Source organism: Podarcis pityusensis (genome assembly GCF_964106645.2).
Source record: "Podarcis pityusensis genome assembly, chromosome: 3".
In the NCBI taxonomy this organism is placed as follows: Eukaryota; Metazoa; Chordata; class Lepidosauria; order Squamata; family Lacertidae; genus Podarcis; species Podarcis pityusensis.
Window position 1 is genome coordinate 42,307,292 of NC_138026.1, and position 17,018 is coordinate 42,324,309.

The 17,018-nt window shown below is 42.0% G+C and overlaps 2 protein-coding genes and 1 long non-coding RNA gene across 11 annotated transcripts in view; 2 read left to right on the top strand and 1 right to left on the bottom strand.

The window, feature by feature from the left end:
- Nucleotides 1–1,798, top strand: part of ORC3 (origin recognition complex subunit 3) — a 36,374-nt gene extending 34,576 nt beyond the window's left edge. For all 6 annotated transcript variants that reach the window (XM_080999874.1, XM_080999875.1, XM_080999877.1 and 3 more), the window contains 2 exons: nucleotides 36–109; nucleotides 1,179–1,798. In XM_080999874.1, the coding sequence (XP_080856000.1) occupies nucleotides 36–109; nucleotides 1,179–1,284 (180 nt within the window). In that variant the 3' untranslated portion in view covers nucleotides 1,285–1,798. The remainder of the gene's footprint in view (nucleotides 1–35; nucleotides 110–1,178) is intronic.
- A 584-nt stretch (nucleotides 1,799–2,382) lies between these two features.
- On the bottom strand, nucleotides 2,383–16,841 carry AKIRIN2 (akirin 2). Of its 3 annotated transcripts, none has more exons than XM_080999922.1 (5): nucleotides 16,129–16,831; nucleotides 5,524–5,664; nucleotides 4,310–4,459; nucleotides 3,332–3,403; nucleotides 2,383–3,062 (listed from the first exon to the last, which is right to left on the bottom strand). In XM_080999922.1, exons 1-5 carry the CDS (start codon nucleotides 16,334–16,336, stop codon nucleotides 3,052–3,054), a joined length of 582 nt encoding a protein of 193 aa, XP_080856048.1. In that variant the 5' UTR covers nucleotides 16,337–16,831; the 3' UTR covers nucleotides 2,383–3,051. The 3 variants fall into 3 exon arrangements, with proteins under 3 accessions (XP_080856048.1, XP_080856049.1, XP_080856047.1); XM_080999923.1 differs by lacking the exon at nucleotides 16,129–16,831 and adding an exon at nucleotides 15,643–15,808; XM_080999921.1 differs by lacking the exon at nucleotides 2,383–3,062 and having other exon boundaries at nucleotides 3,096–3,403; nucleotides 16,129–16,841.
- Nucleotides 4,466–13,458, top strand: LOC308473990. 2 transcript variants are annotated; one of them, XR_013984440.1, is made up of 4 exons: nucleotides 4,466–4,741; nucleotides 9,203–9,379; nucleotides 11,242–11,304; nucleotides 11,801–13,458. It is a non-coding gene; the product is annotated as an uncharacterized lncRNA (long non-coding RNA). The 2 variants fall into 2 exon arrangements; XR_013984441.1 differs by lacking the exon at nucleotides 4,466–4,741 and having other exon boundaries at nucleotides 8,347–9,379.
- Nucleotides 16,842–17,018: the final 177 nt, after the last annotated feature.

The window sequence follows — 17,018 nt, forward strand, 5'->3', positions numbered from 1 at the left end:
AAAATGGTATAAATCAATATGGTGTTTCCTCCTAGGCTTTTGCAACAGTTGTAGTTGCTGCAGAAAATCCAAATTCCAGTGTCAAGGACCAGATAGATGATGCTATCCAGTATCCTTTTCTGATTCTCTTCCGATTTAGCACCAGCTAGCAAACCAAAATATTATCTTCTTACAAATAACCTGAACAAATCTAAAAGGGTCTAGCAAAACATTTTGGATCGTTTTTCAATCCATGTTAAAACAGGGCTGTTATTAGAAAGGAAAAATGAACTTATCTAATTTAGACTGATAATTTCCCTGTGTAAGTTGTGTGTGCTGTGCCCAGACGCTGTTGTTCTATAAAACATTGTCTATCAACATGCCTGCCTTGTAAAGGCTGTTGATGTTATTTCCAGAGAATAAAGGATGCAATTATTTTACGTAACAAGTAACAGTGGATGGTATGCAACTAAGTTTCACTCAGAGTAGACCCATTGAACTAAATAAACCTTAGTCATGTTCATTAATTTCAGTGGGTCTACACTGCGTAAAGCATAATTGAATACCACCCAGTATGTTTAAGCTCCATCAAATTTTAGTGAGTCTGGAGTTGGTCCTGTACTGACTAATCTGGGAACAAGCCCCATGAAACTTCTGATATGACATGTATAAGATTGCAGTGAAAAGCTGTGGTTCTATGCATATGTAATTTGAGATAAGCCCTCGTGGAACAAGAGATTTATTTCTGCATGCAGAGGGTTGTGCTGTAAAACACTTATGACAGAGCTATGTAGTTTAGGACAGACCTTAATGTGTTTAGGTGACAAGTTAATTTATAACAAGTCATATAACATCAGCATATCCTAGTCTTTAGAAAAAGAAGCCATACCTTGGGTAGAGAATACATTCACCCTGATCTTTGAGGCAGATGTCTCAACTAGACTAAATTTGTTCCATGTTATTATATGAGCCATATCATGTGTTAGATGAAGAGTGTACACACAGCTGAAAGTTTTACAGCTGCCCCTAATATGTGTGTATATGAGTGATTTGTAAGCATGTGAAAGCAGTGCTTCAGTGAACTATGCAGAATACTTATCCTATTAGCAAAAAATATATAGTTCTGTATGTTTAGCCCATCTGTGAATATTCCCTTTGGTAGAGTGAAATGTATTTTTCCTTAACTGCCACTCCCCAAGTGCTCGTTTCATTAGAGCAGTCTCAGAACTGGAACTCTTGGGATTCATAAAGCCTTCCAAGCAGAAAACTGATCATGTGGCGAGACTGACATGGGGCAGCTGCTAGTATACTTTCTACTGAGAGAAGGAAATGCTCTGTACACTGTGAACAACTGTGGTAGCACTTTCATAATGAGAAGTGCTGTTTTGCCACTGTAACATTGACAAGAACAAGTAGCTTCATGGATTTTGTTTCTTTGCATTAAAGAACAAGCTAAATCCATCCATTTTGGAGAGAGAATCCAGTTGTTTGTTTGAGCATTTTGACATTTTTGTGCCTTTTCTACAATGCATGTGAAATAAAACCGAACTTATCACTGATCTCTGTCCTATCTACAGAAATGCTGAAGAAAATATTAATATTGTTCTGAGCTGAGCACATTAATATGACTGTACAGTGCAGACTAGACATGATTGTTGAGGTGGGATGTAAGACTCCCTACTGATGTTTCCTTCCTACTGTGGGGGGCTATGCTCTAATGTGGTGAGTTAACAAAGCTATTTAGAGAATGGTGATCAGTACCACTGTACTTAAGGTAGCTTCTACAATTTTTTCTAAATAAAATCACTTATTTTCAGTATTTGCAATGTATTTGTTATTTTCTAAGAAAGTGAAAAAATGGTTGCTTATAAGTATGAAGCAAGCTCATCATCAAAGGAAGACTGATCAATACTGGCCTGCTTGGTACCAAAGCTGTGTCTAATGCATTGTTTCTAAGAGACCAGGAAGATAATAATCAGTATGACACTTTGGATAACAGTGTTCGTCATTGTTGAGCGCCGCAACCCCCGAGTCGGCCCCGACTGGACCTAATGGTCAGGGTCCATTGATACAAACAGGAATAGTAGACCTTCTAATGGGGTGAGCAGTTTTTCAGACAGGGAAACCTTTCAAAAAGATGAAGGCAGGTTCTTCTAAAATCCTTATAGAAAGGAACCTTGGCTCATCTCACATTTCTGAGGTTCAGTGAGTCATCCCCAAAGCTAACAGCTTCTGAAAGTCTGCCTCGGTCGGCAGCAGGCCAACTGACTATAAAAAGGAAGCTTTCTTAACCTCTGGTTTGGTCACTTTTTCTTCCTGAGCTATCAGCTAACAGCTGCTCGAAGTTTCACTTATTTTATCCAAATGGTGACAAAATGCCACCTATATATTCAAACACACAGGTTAGAAGTAAATGTTTATTCTTTCAACTAAATTCCAGTACTACAAGGGCAGTAAAACAATGATACACTGAAAAATTGCAGCAATAAACATTTGTTAAAGACTGATAGAATAAATAAAACCTACAAAAATGAGAAATTATATAAACCCATTCTTAACCCCCCAAAAAGTCATGGAATACAGAAATGCCCTCCTTCACTATTTCACAGGCAGTACTGTGGGCTATTTGCTTTAAATTTGTCCAGGAATTACATTCTAATTTAACTGTGAATATAGCTTTGCAGTGCACAGTTATGAAAACCACACTAACTTCAGTCAGAAGTGTCATTCTACACTTTTATTTACACAACCAGTGAAGGGCAGAGTTCTAGTACACCAGCTTTAATCCTTTTACTTTTCAAACTTATTAACATAAGCCAAATTGTAATGATACAGCAAATGAGACCACTGGTATTAACAGGTAGCAAAGGTCCACATCCAGGTGGTACTGACATCAGGGAGCACTCCAAAACCAGTTGCTGCATAAGAGTGGTTGCCGCTGACAAAAGCTTGAAATAACCAGTGTATACAGAGGGGGGAAGGGGGAATATGGCATTGTTGCAAGTCTTTAAAGGACAGCTTGCAACAATAGAACAGGGTTTCAGGGCTGCCCACATATGCAGAAAACATGATTCATGAAACATCTGAAAAGAGAAAGAAAGAATTGCATCAGGGAGAACAGCACACAAAATTCTACAATCAAACTCTAGCACTAAACTGCAACTTGCCTCAGCATACAGAAAACCAATGCGTGGATCCTAGATTCCACTGAGCAGAGTTCTGCTCACAGGATTCCCCCTACCCCCAACCTAAGAAGTGGAGGCAATTTCTGTGGCTCCCCACTCCCAATATGCTCAGGGATGGGGGCGTTGGTCTCTCTGCAACAACATGGGCGATAGCTCAAAATACTTACAACTTGCAGGCTGTTCTCCATATCGTCGCATGATCTGGTCATGCGTGAACTTCACAAATGCGTCATACTGTTCTATAAGCAAGGAATATTCCAAGTGAATAATCAAATGTAACAATCGCTTGAACAGACTCTACAGAACACAGCCAGTACAGGAAAAAGGAAGCACTTCACATTAAGCACACTACACTCTTTGTGTGTCAGTTGGCGCTCTCTGCATTGTGCCTAAGCACCTGCTGACTTATTATCCCTTATAGCACTCTGCCTAGATGTAATAAAAGGAAGTCAGAGAAGGCCTCACATCCTCCCTTTAACTAGAAAAAGTATTTCATCATTACATGTGGGCACAGATATTGTGGACTAAACAGGTGGCATCCAGCACACTCATGCCCTGATATCATCTGCCAGCAAAGTGACATATTATCAGGTCTAAGTATTGTCAAAGCAGGCAAAGGATCATCAGATCCAAACAAAAGTCAGCTTTCTACACAGGCAGTTAACCTAAACTAAAGCCCAGAGCAAATTGTGATGAGCATTTATGTTGGGAATGTTTTTAGTGCAACATGTGAGAACTCAAGTGGCTCAGCCAAGCCAAGCCACTTTTCCTGCTCAGCATCATGGTGCAGGAATACAACTTGGTTAGTAATCATTTTGTGACTGCCATCCTACAGCAGGGGTGGGCAACCTGTGGTCCTCCAGATGCTGGACACAAACTCCCACCAGTCCTGGCCAGCATGGTCAATAGCCACAGATAAGAGCTGTTGTCCAGCAACATGTGGAGGATCCCTTCCCACGCTACAGTAGAAATATCTTGCAGCAAATTGAAAGGAACAGGATCAGCCCTACCTCCTCCAGATAGAGCCAACTCACAAGAACTCAGCTACAATTATTACTCAGGAGACAGAGATTTATTTGTAACAGCTCACTACTGACTAATGTATAATTACTGCAAGTTTCATGCATTGTTTATTTTTGTCATACCTGCAAGTTTTGTGGTCAAAATTTCTTCATACTCTTCACGGATTTTCTCTTCACGTTCTTTGAGCAAGCGTTCACATATCATTCCAACTTGTCTGAGAGTAAAGAGGGGCTGTTCTTTTTTCAGTGGCGATGATGCTGCAGATGAAGTACCTATGAAAAAGTATTTTCATAGGTAATTAAGGTATATTTTAGAGAGCCTCCTAATTACTGATGAGTGCATAGAATACACCTGTAGCTGGTTTGAGGATCAGATTTTTGACCAGTGAGTGCAACCTCTGTCACAATCCAAAGCGAAGTCAACTGTGCTTTATATTTCCATAGATTTTAGTGTGTAACTTTCTCTGTATGATGGCTTTTGAAGACAACAGTCTAAGTTAAGTGCCTGTCAATTATTTACAATATGTATTGGCAACATCTCAGAATATCCACAAGGTAATTTGTCTGCAAACATATAAAATATGGCTTGATGTCCCATTTGCTAGTTGCTCTTAAAAGTCAGGCAGAGGAATCTCTGCTGGCTTGCCAGCATGTATGTTGGCCTGTTTTGTTAAAATGTCCTCTCAGGCTGAATGAGGTTCCCGTCCCTGGTATATAGTACAGTGGTGCCTCGCAAGACGAAATTAATCCGTTCCGCGAGTGTCTTCGTCTAGCGGTTTTTTCGTCTTGCGAAGCAACCCTATTAGCGGCCTAGCGGATTAGCGCTATTAGCGGCTATTAAAGGCTTATCGTCTTAGCGGATTAGCTGCTAAAAGGCTATTAGCGGCTTAGAAAAAGGGGGGGGAGCGAAAAAAAATCCCAAGACTCGCAAGACATTTTCGTCTTGCGAAGCAAGCCCATAGGGAAATTCGTCCTGCGAAGCAACTCAAAAACGGAAAACCCTTTCGTCTAGCGGGTTTTCCGTCTTGCGAGGCATTCGTCTTGCGGGGCACCACTGTATGTTGCTCTTATTTTATACTCAACTTTTGGTACCCTTTTCAAAAAGGGTGGGCAACAGCCCATTTAAAAGTATATTCTCTCAATGATTATCTGGAAGAGAGCAGATAAAGAGTTTCTTATGAATATGCTCTTATTTGTTTCCACTGTTCATACTAACAGAGTATATCTCCTCTTCAAATAAAACTCTTCCTTCCACAGATTTTTTTCATAGTGACACGCATAACTTACCTAGGATCCAAATTATCAAATGTTATGCAAGTTTACTTTAAAACTTTTACCTGGCAAAGCTGGTCCAGTAAGGAGAAATGCTTGTGACTGTGCATCAGTAGAACAACAGGGATCTGTTTGCTGAAAGTTTTCTAGGTGTCTCCTCTTCTGCATGCGTTTGTACTCCTGTTTTATATTGTACAGAATTTGCTCTAGAAAAAGGAGAACATATTCATTATGTTTCTGCTTATTAGTCTAGCAAAGATTTCAAAACCCAAACATGTTACATTGACTATATAAGTGCTGATTTACTATAGTATGCATCTTAGAAGTGTGGCTATGTAGTTCTGTCAAAACATTAAGAGCATATACGGTAAATAATTTTCAATGAATTACACTTTTTAAGAAGTTAAATTTATGCACCACAAAAGATAAAATTCTGTATTATAAACTCCAGCAATGTTCTTTCCTACACAAATTCCTAAGCAGCAACAGGTAGGGGGCCTAAATGGTTACATCTAGCAGAGGTCTCTGTTAACAGAAAGGGAAATGATTGGAGCAAGGTGGAATGCAAGGGAGGGAATCAGCAAAACTTGCCTCCAAACCCCTTTTGTTAGCAGAGAGGAACACTGAATCAAAGCTCCCTCAGTAGTTGCACTCCACTCCACTCAATGTGGATCCACTACCAGCCTACTATGACCTCCACTTTGTCCTAAAAGAATATTGAGAAAAATGACAGGTCACAAGCGTTAAATTGCGAACCATCGTTCCATGACATAGATTTGGTGGCAGCTACATTCATTCCACCTCCCTGATTTAGTCCGGCTTTAAATCAAGGACAAGTTCCATGAACATGTTGTCAGTACCTCCTTATTTCTGTAGATGTGATGTTTCTACTCTCCTGCATACTGACTCTGTGACTGGGCCACATATACAAAATAATCTGTGCTGCTTTTCCAAAGTAGATCTGAATAATTATGCATCACATTATCTCATTAAACTTAACTAAGTATTACCATTAAAAACGTACATCACTGTATTAGTTATAATTCATTTCTGAAATATTGCTGTACATTGAATGCACTACTGGCTTAAATGTGCACCATCCCCTTCCATTATGGCTTCTCTTGATCTTATGATAATTTTCTCTAGACTGCTGTCTGGTGGGCAAATATGCATGCTCTCCCTTACAGATCTGCACTCTTCCCTGCACTTCACCAGAAAGAAACAAAAGGGGAAAGCAACCAGCCCTATCTACAGCACTTGCTTTGTGGGGCAAATGTAGTAAGACTGATTGTGTCTTTCTCCTCTATCCCATGCAGAAGGGTATCCACAGAAGAAGCATCTTTCTTAAGTCTCATGCAAGCACTTCTACAGAAATGCATCCCCAACACTGCTGGCGGGGGAGAAGTAATCCGAGTGCAGATTCTCTCTCCCCACCCCTTCAATTTCAGCTTGCAGGTCTTGCAAGGTAGATTTCCACATGTAAACTCAGAACACCAAGATGCACATGCCACCTTTAATTTCACCCCCTCCCCCACATCTGCCAGAATTCATCATACTAGACTGCAGAATTAGCTTGTTGCCACCAAAAGCCAATCCAGATTGCCCAGATTCTCTGCATGCCAGACACCATGGGGTATACTACTACCATCTCCTTTAAGGCAGTTAATGTAGCCTCTTTTGCCTCATCTAGCCTGCTTGCAAATACCAACTGAGTAAATATAGAGAGTCACTTCCATTACTTGGGCGCGTTTGCTCTGTCCAACCTTGGAAACATTCCCAGATGGTTGTCTCATTATGGTACTTTTAAAAATTATTACTGTATCTCTCTTCTTTTTTTTGAAAAAAAAAAACTTTCACTCTAAAAATCATAGAGTAACAGTAACTTCCTGATCTGCTATAAAGTCCTATGTAAGATGAAACCTGGCACTTTGCTAAGGCAACAATTAAAGAGTAGCAAGATCTGTTCTCTTGGAAAGGACAGCACAGTAGCTTCAACACCTCAGCTAATAAGTGAAGTTGCACAGGATTCAAACCAGTTTAAGATATACAGTACAATACAGATCCATTTCTCTTAATTTGTATACTGCCTTTTTATTTTACTATACCCACGGCGGTTTACAAGCTGAAGAAACAAAGTATGTACACCTTATAACAATCTAATCGAATACAAAAATGTGATAATAAAACGTAACTTTAAAATAAGCAACTTATATCAAATAAAGTAATATTCAACAACTCATTAGAATAGTCATTCCAGTCTACAGCAAGAGTGGCTAACCTGTGGCCCACCACATGTTGGGATTCCCAAACCCACCAGTGTGGCAGTGGTTAGAAATGGGAGTTGTAGCCCAACAACATCTGGAGAAACATGGGTTAGCCAAACCCTGATAAGAGTGGGATTTGAGAAGTTCAAGCTATCAAGCATCTACTAGTTAGACAAAAATTAAAATAAAATAATGGAATGCTTGTTTTGTTAACATTAAGAAACTTCCTTTTTTTTACATTTAGCATCCGAATTCCTAACCCGTTCTAAACCTTCAATAGATTGAATCTATTCTCACACTGTGAGAATCTCACAGTGTGAAAACTATCCCCTTTTGCATTCAGTATTTGTTCCCATTAAAAAATAAATAAATCCATATATTGCTTTTGAAAAATATCAGCTAATACCTGTATGTAGAAAAAGTAAAACTTAAAACTGTCTATTTTCACTTTTTGGGACACTACACAGAAAATATCAAGAGGCTGCATTAGTCCAATCCAGGGGTGCCCTGTTTCCCCCCCAAAGCAGGCCAGATTTGATGAAGTGAGCATGCGTGAGGGCCAACCAGACCTTTTTCTTTTTAGGATTGAAGTTGTTGAGCTTTTTTTTAGGATTTTACCCCAGGAGATAAACTGCCACAGGGGCCAGATTACACCCCACCCCCGTAACAGACTTTGGACATGCCTTGTCTAACCAGAAAGCAAGACAGGATATAAAAGAAGGTGTAATCTAAAGAACAGTTAAGAAGCATCTCTAAATCATGCCTTGGAGGCAGAAACCAAAGGAGGCTGTGGAATGCTGGTCCCAGTAGTCCAGTCCTTTTCAACAACCAATGGTACATTATTTCTTTCTTTGGAGTATGCTTCTCATATAGGAAACTATCATCACTAAAGAAGCATATTCACTTTCAATGTTGTATTTAAGCTAATGTTGTTTAAATAATATTTAAATCTAATTTTTAAATTGGTAGCTATTTCCATACTTACTTTCTTGTCATACTGTAAGCATAGTTTCAATGTCATGGTAGCATTCCTGACACAAGGCCCAAAATACCCAAGATAGTGTCACTGTCAGCCAAGGTAGTGTAGTAGATAAGAATGTTGGGAATAAGACCTAGGAGACCAGGTCTTATAACCCCCCACCTAGCCATGAAGGTCAGAGTCTAGTTCACATCTACTACCCCAAACTATAGCTTAGTGGGAACCTGCAGGCTCCCACCAGCTTGTAAACGCTTTGTTTTTCCATTATTATTTTTTGCCACCATGCTGAGCTACACCAAGATTTGCCTGACCATGCTGTCCAAACCATGGCTTGTGGTTAAGCTTTGTCTTCACCAACCACAAACTAGCCACAAATAAATCTAAGACAAATAACCAGGACTGCCCAAAATCTTAAATTGGATTTGAGTGTCAAGGAATTACAAAGTACAGTATTTACGTTCAAATGCTGAGAACAACCATTATGATTATCTTTGAGTTTAGATTTACCACCACTGCTGGGTTTGACAAACCTGGAGTTCAAAAGCTAGTCACTTTAAACAAGGTACTGCCAAGAAAACAAAAAAAGTATTCATATCAACAGCCATGATCCAGAGGCTCCACCTGCCACTGATCTGAGCCCCAACAACAACAAAAAATTATCCACAAATGGAGCAGCAGGTAGACAGTGCATTCAAAGACCTGTGCCAGAATGAAAACTATGTACTGATGAGAGTCCTGGGTGTAGGGGGGAGTCTCCACACACACACATTCAGTGGAGCAATCCAGAGCATCCAGATCAGCCCTTGTTGGATTAAGGTTCAGGTGACCAACTTTATGTTGAAAGAAATATTGCAAATTAGTTTCCCATCTTCCTTTAAGTTCTTAAATGTCTTGCCACTTCAAATTGTGTTGATCCAATAAAAACAAACAGAAGTCTATTTTCCATTATAGAGTAATATGAACAGAATAGTCCAGAGGGTGAGGAGGAAGTAAAAAATCCACCCAAACCCCCCAAAACAGGCAGAACTGGGAAATCCCCAACCAAAGATTCTGCTAAAAGCAGTAAATCCTAGGGTTTAATCCAAAGCTGTCCATGTGCAAGCCAAATGGACTTCTGCTTGCGCAACAAGACTTCACTTTCCTCTCCTCCCCTTGCAGTTCTCCGCACGCCCTCAAAATCTGCTCAGGGGGGTTGGGGGAGTGCAGGGGGCAGCAGATGAAGCTAAAGCCCAATTGTGCAAGTGGAAGTCCACTCACACATTGGATTCCACCCCTAATCTCCCAAAAGAATAATGTGGATTATATTCATATTTCCACTCTGGCTCAATAACCTCTGTTAAACAATAGAAGATGATGCAACAATAATTGTTACTTCTATTACACTAAGGGCATTCCACGGAATACGGACTGGATACATGGTAGCAAAACCTATTACATAATACTGATCATTAACTGGTGGGCTCAAACTCAAGTTGGTCACACTAGCAACATAAACCAAAAATTTTCCTTTTTGGGTTAGTGATATTTTTTCTTCTTTTAAGCAGAGAAAGAGGAAAAACAGAAAAGACCAAAAAAGTACTAAAAATAGTTCTCGTGGTTTGCTAGTACACTGAGATATTGAAGATGATATTTAAAATGTTTGGAATGTTACGGCTACTGAAAGCTGCCACTGATATATTCACATGCTTCTCAAGTTCTCACTAGTGTTACCTCTTCCTGAAATTTAGGAATAACATTATACCAGCAAATCAACTGTACCAGCTCTGCCATCTTCGTATTTGTGGTTTGAAATGTAGGACAGTTCAAAAAGGACACCGCAGGATAAGCATGGATCATATCATATGAAGTCATATTTTAATTTGCTCAAAAAAAAAAAAAAATATTATGGTTAGCATTGGATAAATGCCCCAAATGTACTCCCCCAAATGCCCATATGTACACCAAAGGCTTCGTGAGTAGCATCTAAATGTATAAACATTAAGGAAGTATGTGTTCAAGATGACTGAGCAAGTGTGTTGCTCAGTCTAGGATGGCTCTGTCATGCAAGCAAGTCATCAAGTGATGGATAGGCACTTACACATGGGTAGGCAAACTAAGGCCCGGGGGGGGGGGTGGATCCAGCCCAATCACCTTCTAAATCTGGCCTGCGGGCGGTCCAGGAATCAGCGTGTTTTTACATGAGTAGAAGCGTGCTTTTATTTAAAATGCATCTCTGGGTTATTTGTGGGGCATAGGAATTTGTTCATTCCCCCCCTCCAAAAAAAATATAGTCCGGCTCCCCACAAGGTCTGAGGGACAGTGGTCCGGCCTCCTGCTGAAAAAGTTTGCTGACCCCTGCACTTACACGTGAACCACCTTAAGAGGAGTATTAGCACTGACCAAAGTCAGAAACTACATACCAGATGACCCAACTATTAAAAAATATCACAATAGCATTGTTTTAAGCATCTATTCACTTAGTTTTCACTAAGGTGACAAATTTGTGCCTGGGCTGTAACTTCTTTAGACTGCATGACTGATTGACATTTTTTTCTATGGAGATGCAATCTGAGGACATCTTGACAGACAAGACTTACCAGACTTCAAAGTGTGGCAAGTCCCAGGTAAGTGTGTATAAAAAGCTGAGGAATCTATGACCCTCCAAATGTTGCTGAGCTACAAATCCCATCACACCGACCACTGGCTATGCTGGCTGGGGACGATGGAACAGTTGGAGGGCCACAGGTTTCCCACTCAAATGTAGAAGATTAAAGGAGCAGGCATGTGAATCCTTAACATTAATCTCTACTGATAAAGGCCAGACGGAAGTTTAGTATCAAGATGCTACTATGGCAAGTGATCTTATACTTTTTTAGTTATTTGGATTTTATACTAAAGTCTATGAACAGGAATGCTACAGGTGTCTGCACTGGTATTAAACCTAGATGTACAAACAGATCATTTAACCAAAACATAGCTAGAAATTCCCAGATGGGAAAAAGCTCTATAGCTCCCCAAGATAAAAAGTACTTTTCCCACCATGATTGCTCCAAGTAAATACACTGCACACCAAAATTACATCTTTGTCATACAGGTTTTAAGATATGCAATTTCTTTCAGACATGTACAAGTAGAAAAATCATAGAGAAAAGGCCAATTCAGCATGAATTCAGGAACACAGCAGCTGTCCAAACAATGTTTAGAACTCTTTGATACAATATTTACTCTGAATGTTTCCCTTCTCCTCTCCTACCAATAAAGCACTTATTTACCTATTCAAAACAGCTGGTGGCTCGTTTTTTTTAGTGACACACCCACCAACTCGAAAGCTAGATTTTCTTCCTTAATTAAGCTGGATTGGCCTAAATCAATGTTTACATTGGCATAGATCCAAACATGCCTTGTGTGAAACAGAAAGGTATTTCTGCTTGTGCAATGTACCCCAGTAATTCTTCTGTTTCCTCATCCTGTTACAAGCCTATATGCCCCATTCCAAGCCATTCTAAGAGGCTCTGTAAACCCTCAGGAACAGCTTGGTTGGGTGTGTGCAAGGGGTAAGAATGGGAAGAGGGGGGAGGGGAGAGACAGAACACCCCATTGCACCAGTCCACTGTTCTTCTCAAGATCCAACCTCCTAAATTCAGGGGGAAATTGAGACCTGAAATGCTGTACATTGAACTGCTTTTAACAAACCAATTCCTATAGCCAATTAGTCTACAGTCTGATGCATGAGCTAATATGCTGACACAGCAACTCTGAGAAATGAGCAAAAGATGACAGAACTGATGTAAGGACAAAACTTCTCTTGCTGGGCTAATGCAGCAACTCGGCCCCAGTCCAATGCAGGTGTGGGTCGTAACATTTTTATACATGAAAAACCTAATGTTACATTTTTCAATGGAAAAAACTCCACTTTAAGAATACATTCATAGAATTAGTAACATAACTAATGAATACAATAGAAATTCAAATCTGCCAACTAGAATGGATATACTAGTTTAAATCTAAAATCTAAGTTGCAATTAACTTTTTCATGTGGCTATTCATAGACAAAATATTTTATGTGCATAATTCTTCATGCACGCTGAAACATAATACTTTACAATGCTGTCATTTCATTTATTAAAATATAAATAATGCAAAGGAATTATATGTCATTCAGCTATCATGCCAGAATTGAAGTAAAAATAATTTCCAAGTAAGCCAGGGGTGGAAAACCCTTTTCATATTAAGGGCCACTGACCCATGGGAAAAACAACCATGGAGGCCACTGCTAGTGATACGGAGTTAGCGCTTCATTATCTTTCTGCCACCCTATCTCTACTTCTATATTTTGTCTTATGAATCTACCTGCACTATGTTCCACTAACTCTGGGAGTGCACTTGCTGGGGACAAGTGTGCAAGTCCTTCTTAGTGGCAGCACTCAGATAATGGAAATCCCCTCTAAAAGAGGTTGATGTTTGAGTTTTAGGAGAGCAGTAATGATTTCAATCTGTTCTAACAAGCCTTCCTGTTGAGTGATGTATTTAGACTGCCCTAGTTGTTAGATGCCCTTTCATGCTGCAGTTTTAACTTACTTAATTAAAATACTGTATTTTTGTTGTCATGTTTCTGATCTAGATGCGTCCTTGGGAGCCCAAAGGCAGGGTAGAAATGATCTAAAATAATATTTTTAAAAGCTTAAGTCAAATAAACCCACAAAGTCAGCTTTCAATCAATTAGGGCAACAAAAAATGTCCAATAAAGCCCACATCACTGAGTACTGCCACTACTGATGGCAACACACAAGTGGTACCTGTGTTTTGCATAAAATAGCTGTATTCCATGAAACTTTGTTGCCCTTAACAGAACCAGTAACAACTAACATTGCAGAACACGAAAGTTATTCATTGTGTCTCCTGAATGTAAAGGTATTTAGTACCCTTATCAATGCTTATTAAAAGCAACCAAACCCACACCCTATTATGACAGCATTGCAACCAATCCTTACATCACACCTATGTAAGAAAGTCTACTTAACTGGCTTAACAGTTCAATGTTTTTGAACTGTACATATAGGAATATTTGATGTGCTACCTGATCTTTTAAATCTTTTGCTAAATTAGTATAACCTAATGTTTGCTAGATTAATGTAACTCATCAATAGACAATTTAATTCATCCTCTGGCATGGAAAAACAGGCACATATCTGAGGCCCTTATTGTCATGCTTTAATTTACAGACTAGTTAGATTAAACACATGCCTGTTTCTGAGACCGGAAACATACAATAAATAAATTCCACACAGCATTGTATTTCTTGTGGAGTAAGACATTACAAATCTAGGTTATTTCAGCCCCAAGTTATTACTGGACAATTTGAACAAAGTCATAAGAATTTACACAGAAGCCCCACATTGTGAAGATTTACTTAAAACTAAATACCTCTGAATGACAAATCTCCAAATAATTTTGAAACAGACCTCTATGTGGAATTATTGGTCTTTAGTCTCAATTAGCATCTAAGGAAGATCATCTAAGTGTTTAAATACCTAGTTTTATACTTTTTTCTGGGTTTTTCAGCAGCACTGCACTTTTCAAGAGGATATGTGCTCCTAACCACTAATACCTTCAAACTGCAGCTCCTTGACATGCCCAGCTGTTCACATCACTAAATCAATTTTAAACCCACATTTACATTAAATATTAATTGCATGGGTACTTCCACTTCCAGTGAAGTCACCAATCATAAATGTAGCATTTAACTAACACAACCTTGGTTCCTGCTTACACATTTAGCAATGTTTAGCTACTTTATGATTCAAACTAAACTGCAGTCCTGAATACATACTCCACTAACATAATTTACTAATGAGAAAGGTGTTAATTTAACTACCACACTTTGTTAACCCTTTTCAAATCAAATGTAGTCCACCAGGGTTTAACAGGAGATGGCTATGGTCCCAGACATTTGAGCATATCATCTCTCACAAGTGAGATTATCTATACAATGGGAAGACCAACATAATTTGAAGCAAGTTATTGTAGACATACCAAGATGCAAAATTTAAGGGCTAATTTAAATATTCATATTTCCATGTGACAACAAGCATTCTGTAATTAATGTGGCTTACACAGATCCACTTCTTACTATATGAAAACACAAGCTCTTGGGAAATGAAAGCTTAATAAAAACCAGCAAATTACTATGCCTGCTATCTCAGATAATCTTCAGACCCAAATGCCACATCCATATATGCAAAATAAACTGAAGATAATGGTCCCTACATTCATTAATTACTTGAGAACTGGGGGAGGGGGTGAAAGACGACAAAATGATTGGGGGAGGATTTCGAATAGATCCAGTTAGTGGAATCCACACTCTGGGCCAACCATCTAAATACCTTCAGAGGTGTAATTCAATGAAACCTGATCCTGCAATTTATTCATTAGGTCTTGGGGTGCAGGAGGAAGAAGAGACAGGTTATCACCTTAACATTTCTGGTGAAGTGACATTGAAATGCATTCTCATCCTTACTAAGAGATGTTCAACAGCCACTGCCTTATTACAGCTTCTTACAAGAACGCCTTTATTGATTTGAGCCCCCGCGGAGACGTGAACAATACCCGGCTCAATACTGGAAGGGGGTGGGGTGGGGGAGAGAAATGCAATTCTTATCGTGGAACCGGCCCCTGCCGTCGCCCAGGCAGTCCACCTTGGGGTGATTGATGACAGCCCCCGCTCCGTCCCTCTCCCTGCCCTCCCCCGGTGTTTGAACGAGAAGGCGGAGGCACGGCCGCCTCGGCTCAGGCAACATACGCCCAAGAGTTTAATGGCTGCAACAAATCGATCGCCTGCACCGGGGAGGAGAGAAAGAAGGGCAAAGAGACGGAGAAAGAGACAGAGACACATTTCTCCCGGCCAAGATCCCGCCTCCCTCGCGATATAATTTCTCGGTTCCTCTTTCTCTCCGCACACATACCATTACCCCCGTCAAACGACAAGGAGCCAAGCAGCCCTCTCTCCCCCAAGGGGGGTGGGGGGGGGGAGGAAGGTGCGGTGCTGAATAGAGAAATTCCCCTTTCCCAGACGCAGCCCGGCGGGGCCGAGTCTCCCCGCCCCTCTTCGCCCATTACACCGGCTCAGCCCCATTATCAACCCCCTTTCTGCGGCCTCTCCCGTATCGCTGCCACTTCCCCGCCCCCACCGCGGCGAGAGCGGCCATTTCCATTGTGCCGACTCCGCGGCGAAAGCGAAGCCAAAAGAGGTGGGGGGGGAGAAGAAAGGGGGGGGACAGAGAAGGGAGGTGGCTGGGAAGAGAAAGCGGGGCGACGGGGGAGAAGCCAAGCGGACTCATGAAAAGCAAGCCAAGAAAGGGAGGCGGCCTTCGCCCCTTATCCTAGAGTCTCTCTCTCTCTCCCCCCCCCCGCCGTGCCCCGCCCTAGGCGCCCCTCGGGGCCCCGCTTACCTGTGGTGAGGCGAGTGGACACTTCCCCGAAGGGCGAAGGCTCCATGCGCAGGTATTTCTGCGGGGACGAGGCGAAGGAGGCCGCGGAGGAAGAGGAGGCGGCGGCCGCCGAAGCGGACAAAGGGGCGCAGCGCCGCCGCTTCGGCGAGGCCGGGCTCAGGAGCGGGTCGAAATCCAGAGTCCTTTTTAGGGTGGCGCCGCAGGCCATGGCGGAGGTGGAGGAAGACGAGGACGAAGAGGCTGAGGGAGCGGAGCCGGCTGGGCCTTCGCCACCAAGAGAGCGAGCGAGCGGGGCCGGAAGGAGCTGACGAGACCGGGGGGGGAAGGAGGGAACGGAGGAGAAGGGGGGGGCGGAGGAGGCGCTTCAGGCGCTGCCTCGCCGCGTCAGGCTCGGGGTCGCCACTGCTACGCGCCTCCTGGGCTTTTCTGCTGCCTGCCGGCCGCCGGCTCCGCCTGCGTCTCCAGGGAGCGGCCCGGAGCTCTCGGCCCGGCTCGGCTGGACTCGTCGGCTCCGCCCGCGGAAAATCCTCCCCGGGCCGAATCCGGGAGGGTGTCTAGGCCGGTGGGAGCGGCACGACGGGAGGCTACCCGGCCTGAGGCCGCCGATGACGAGAGATAGCCGCGGCGGGAGCTGCCGTGCGCCTCTGTGACTCTTCCACACCAGCAATATGGCGTCAATAACAACGCCGCTGATTCAAAAAACCATCCCTCGCCGACGCGCCTGCGCGGCACGGGGGTGGCGCCCGCCGCAAAGGTTCAGGGGAGTTGTGGTTCTCTCAGGGTCACCTCCCTGCGTTTGATGCAAGGGCGCAGGAGGGGAGCGGGGAACTACGTTTCCCGTCGTTCTTCGCGCTAAGGACATGACTTCCGGGTGGAATTTAAATCCCCGC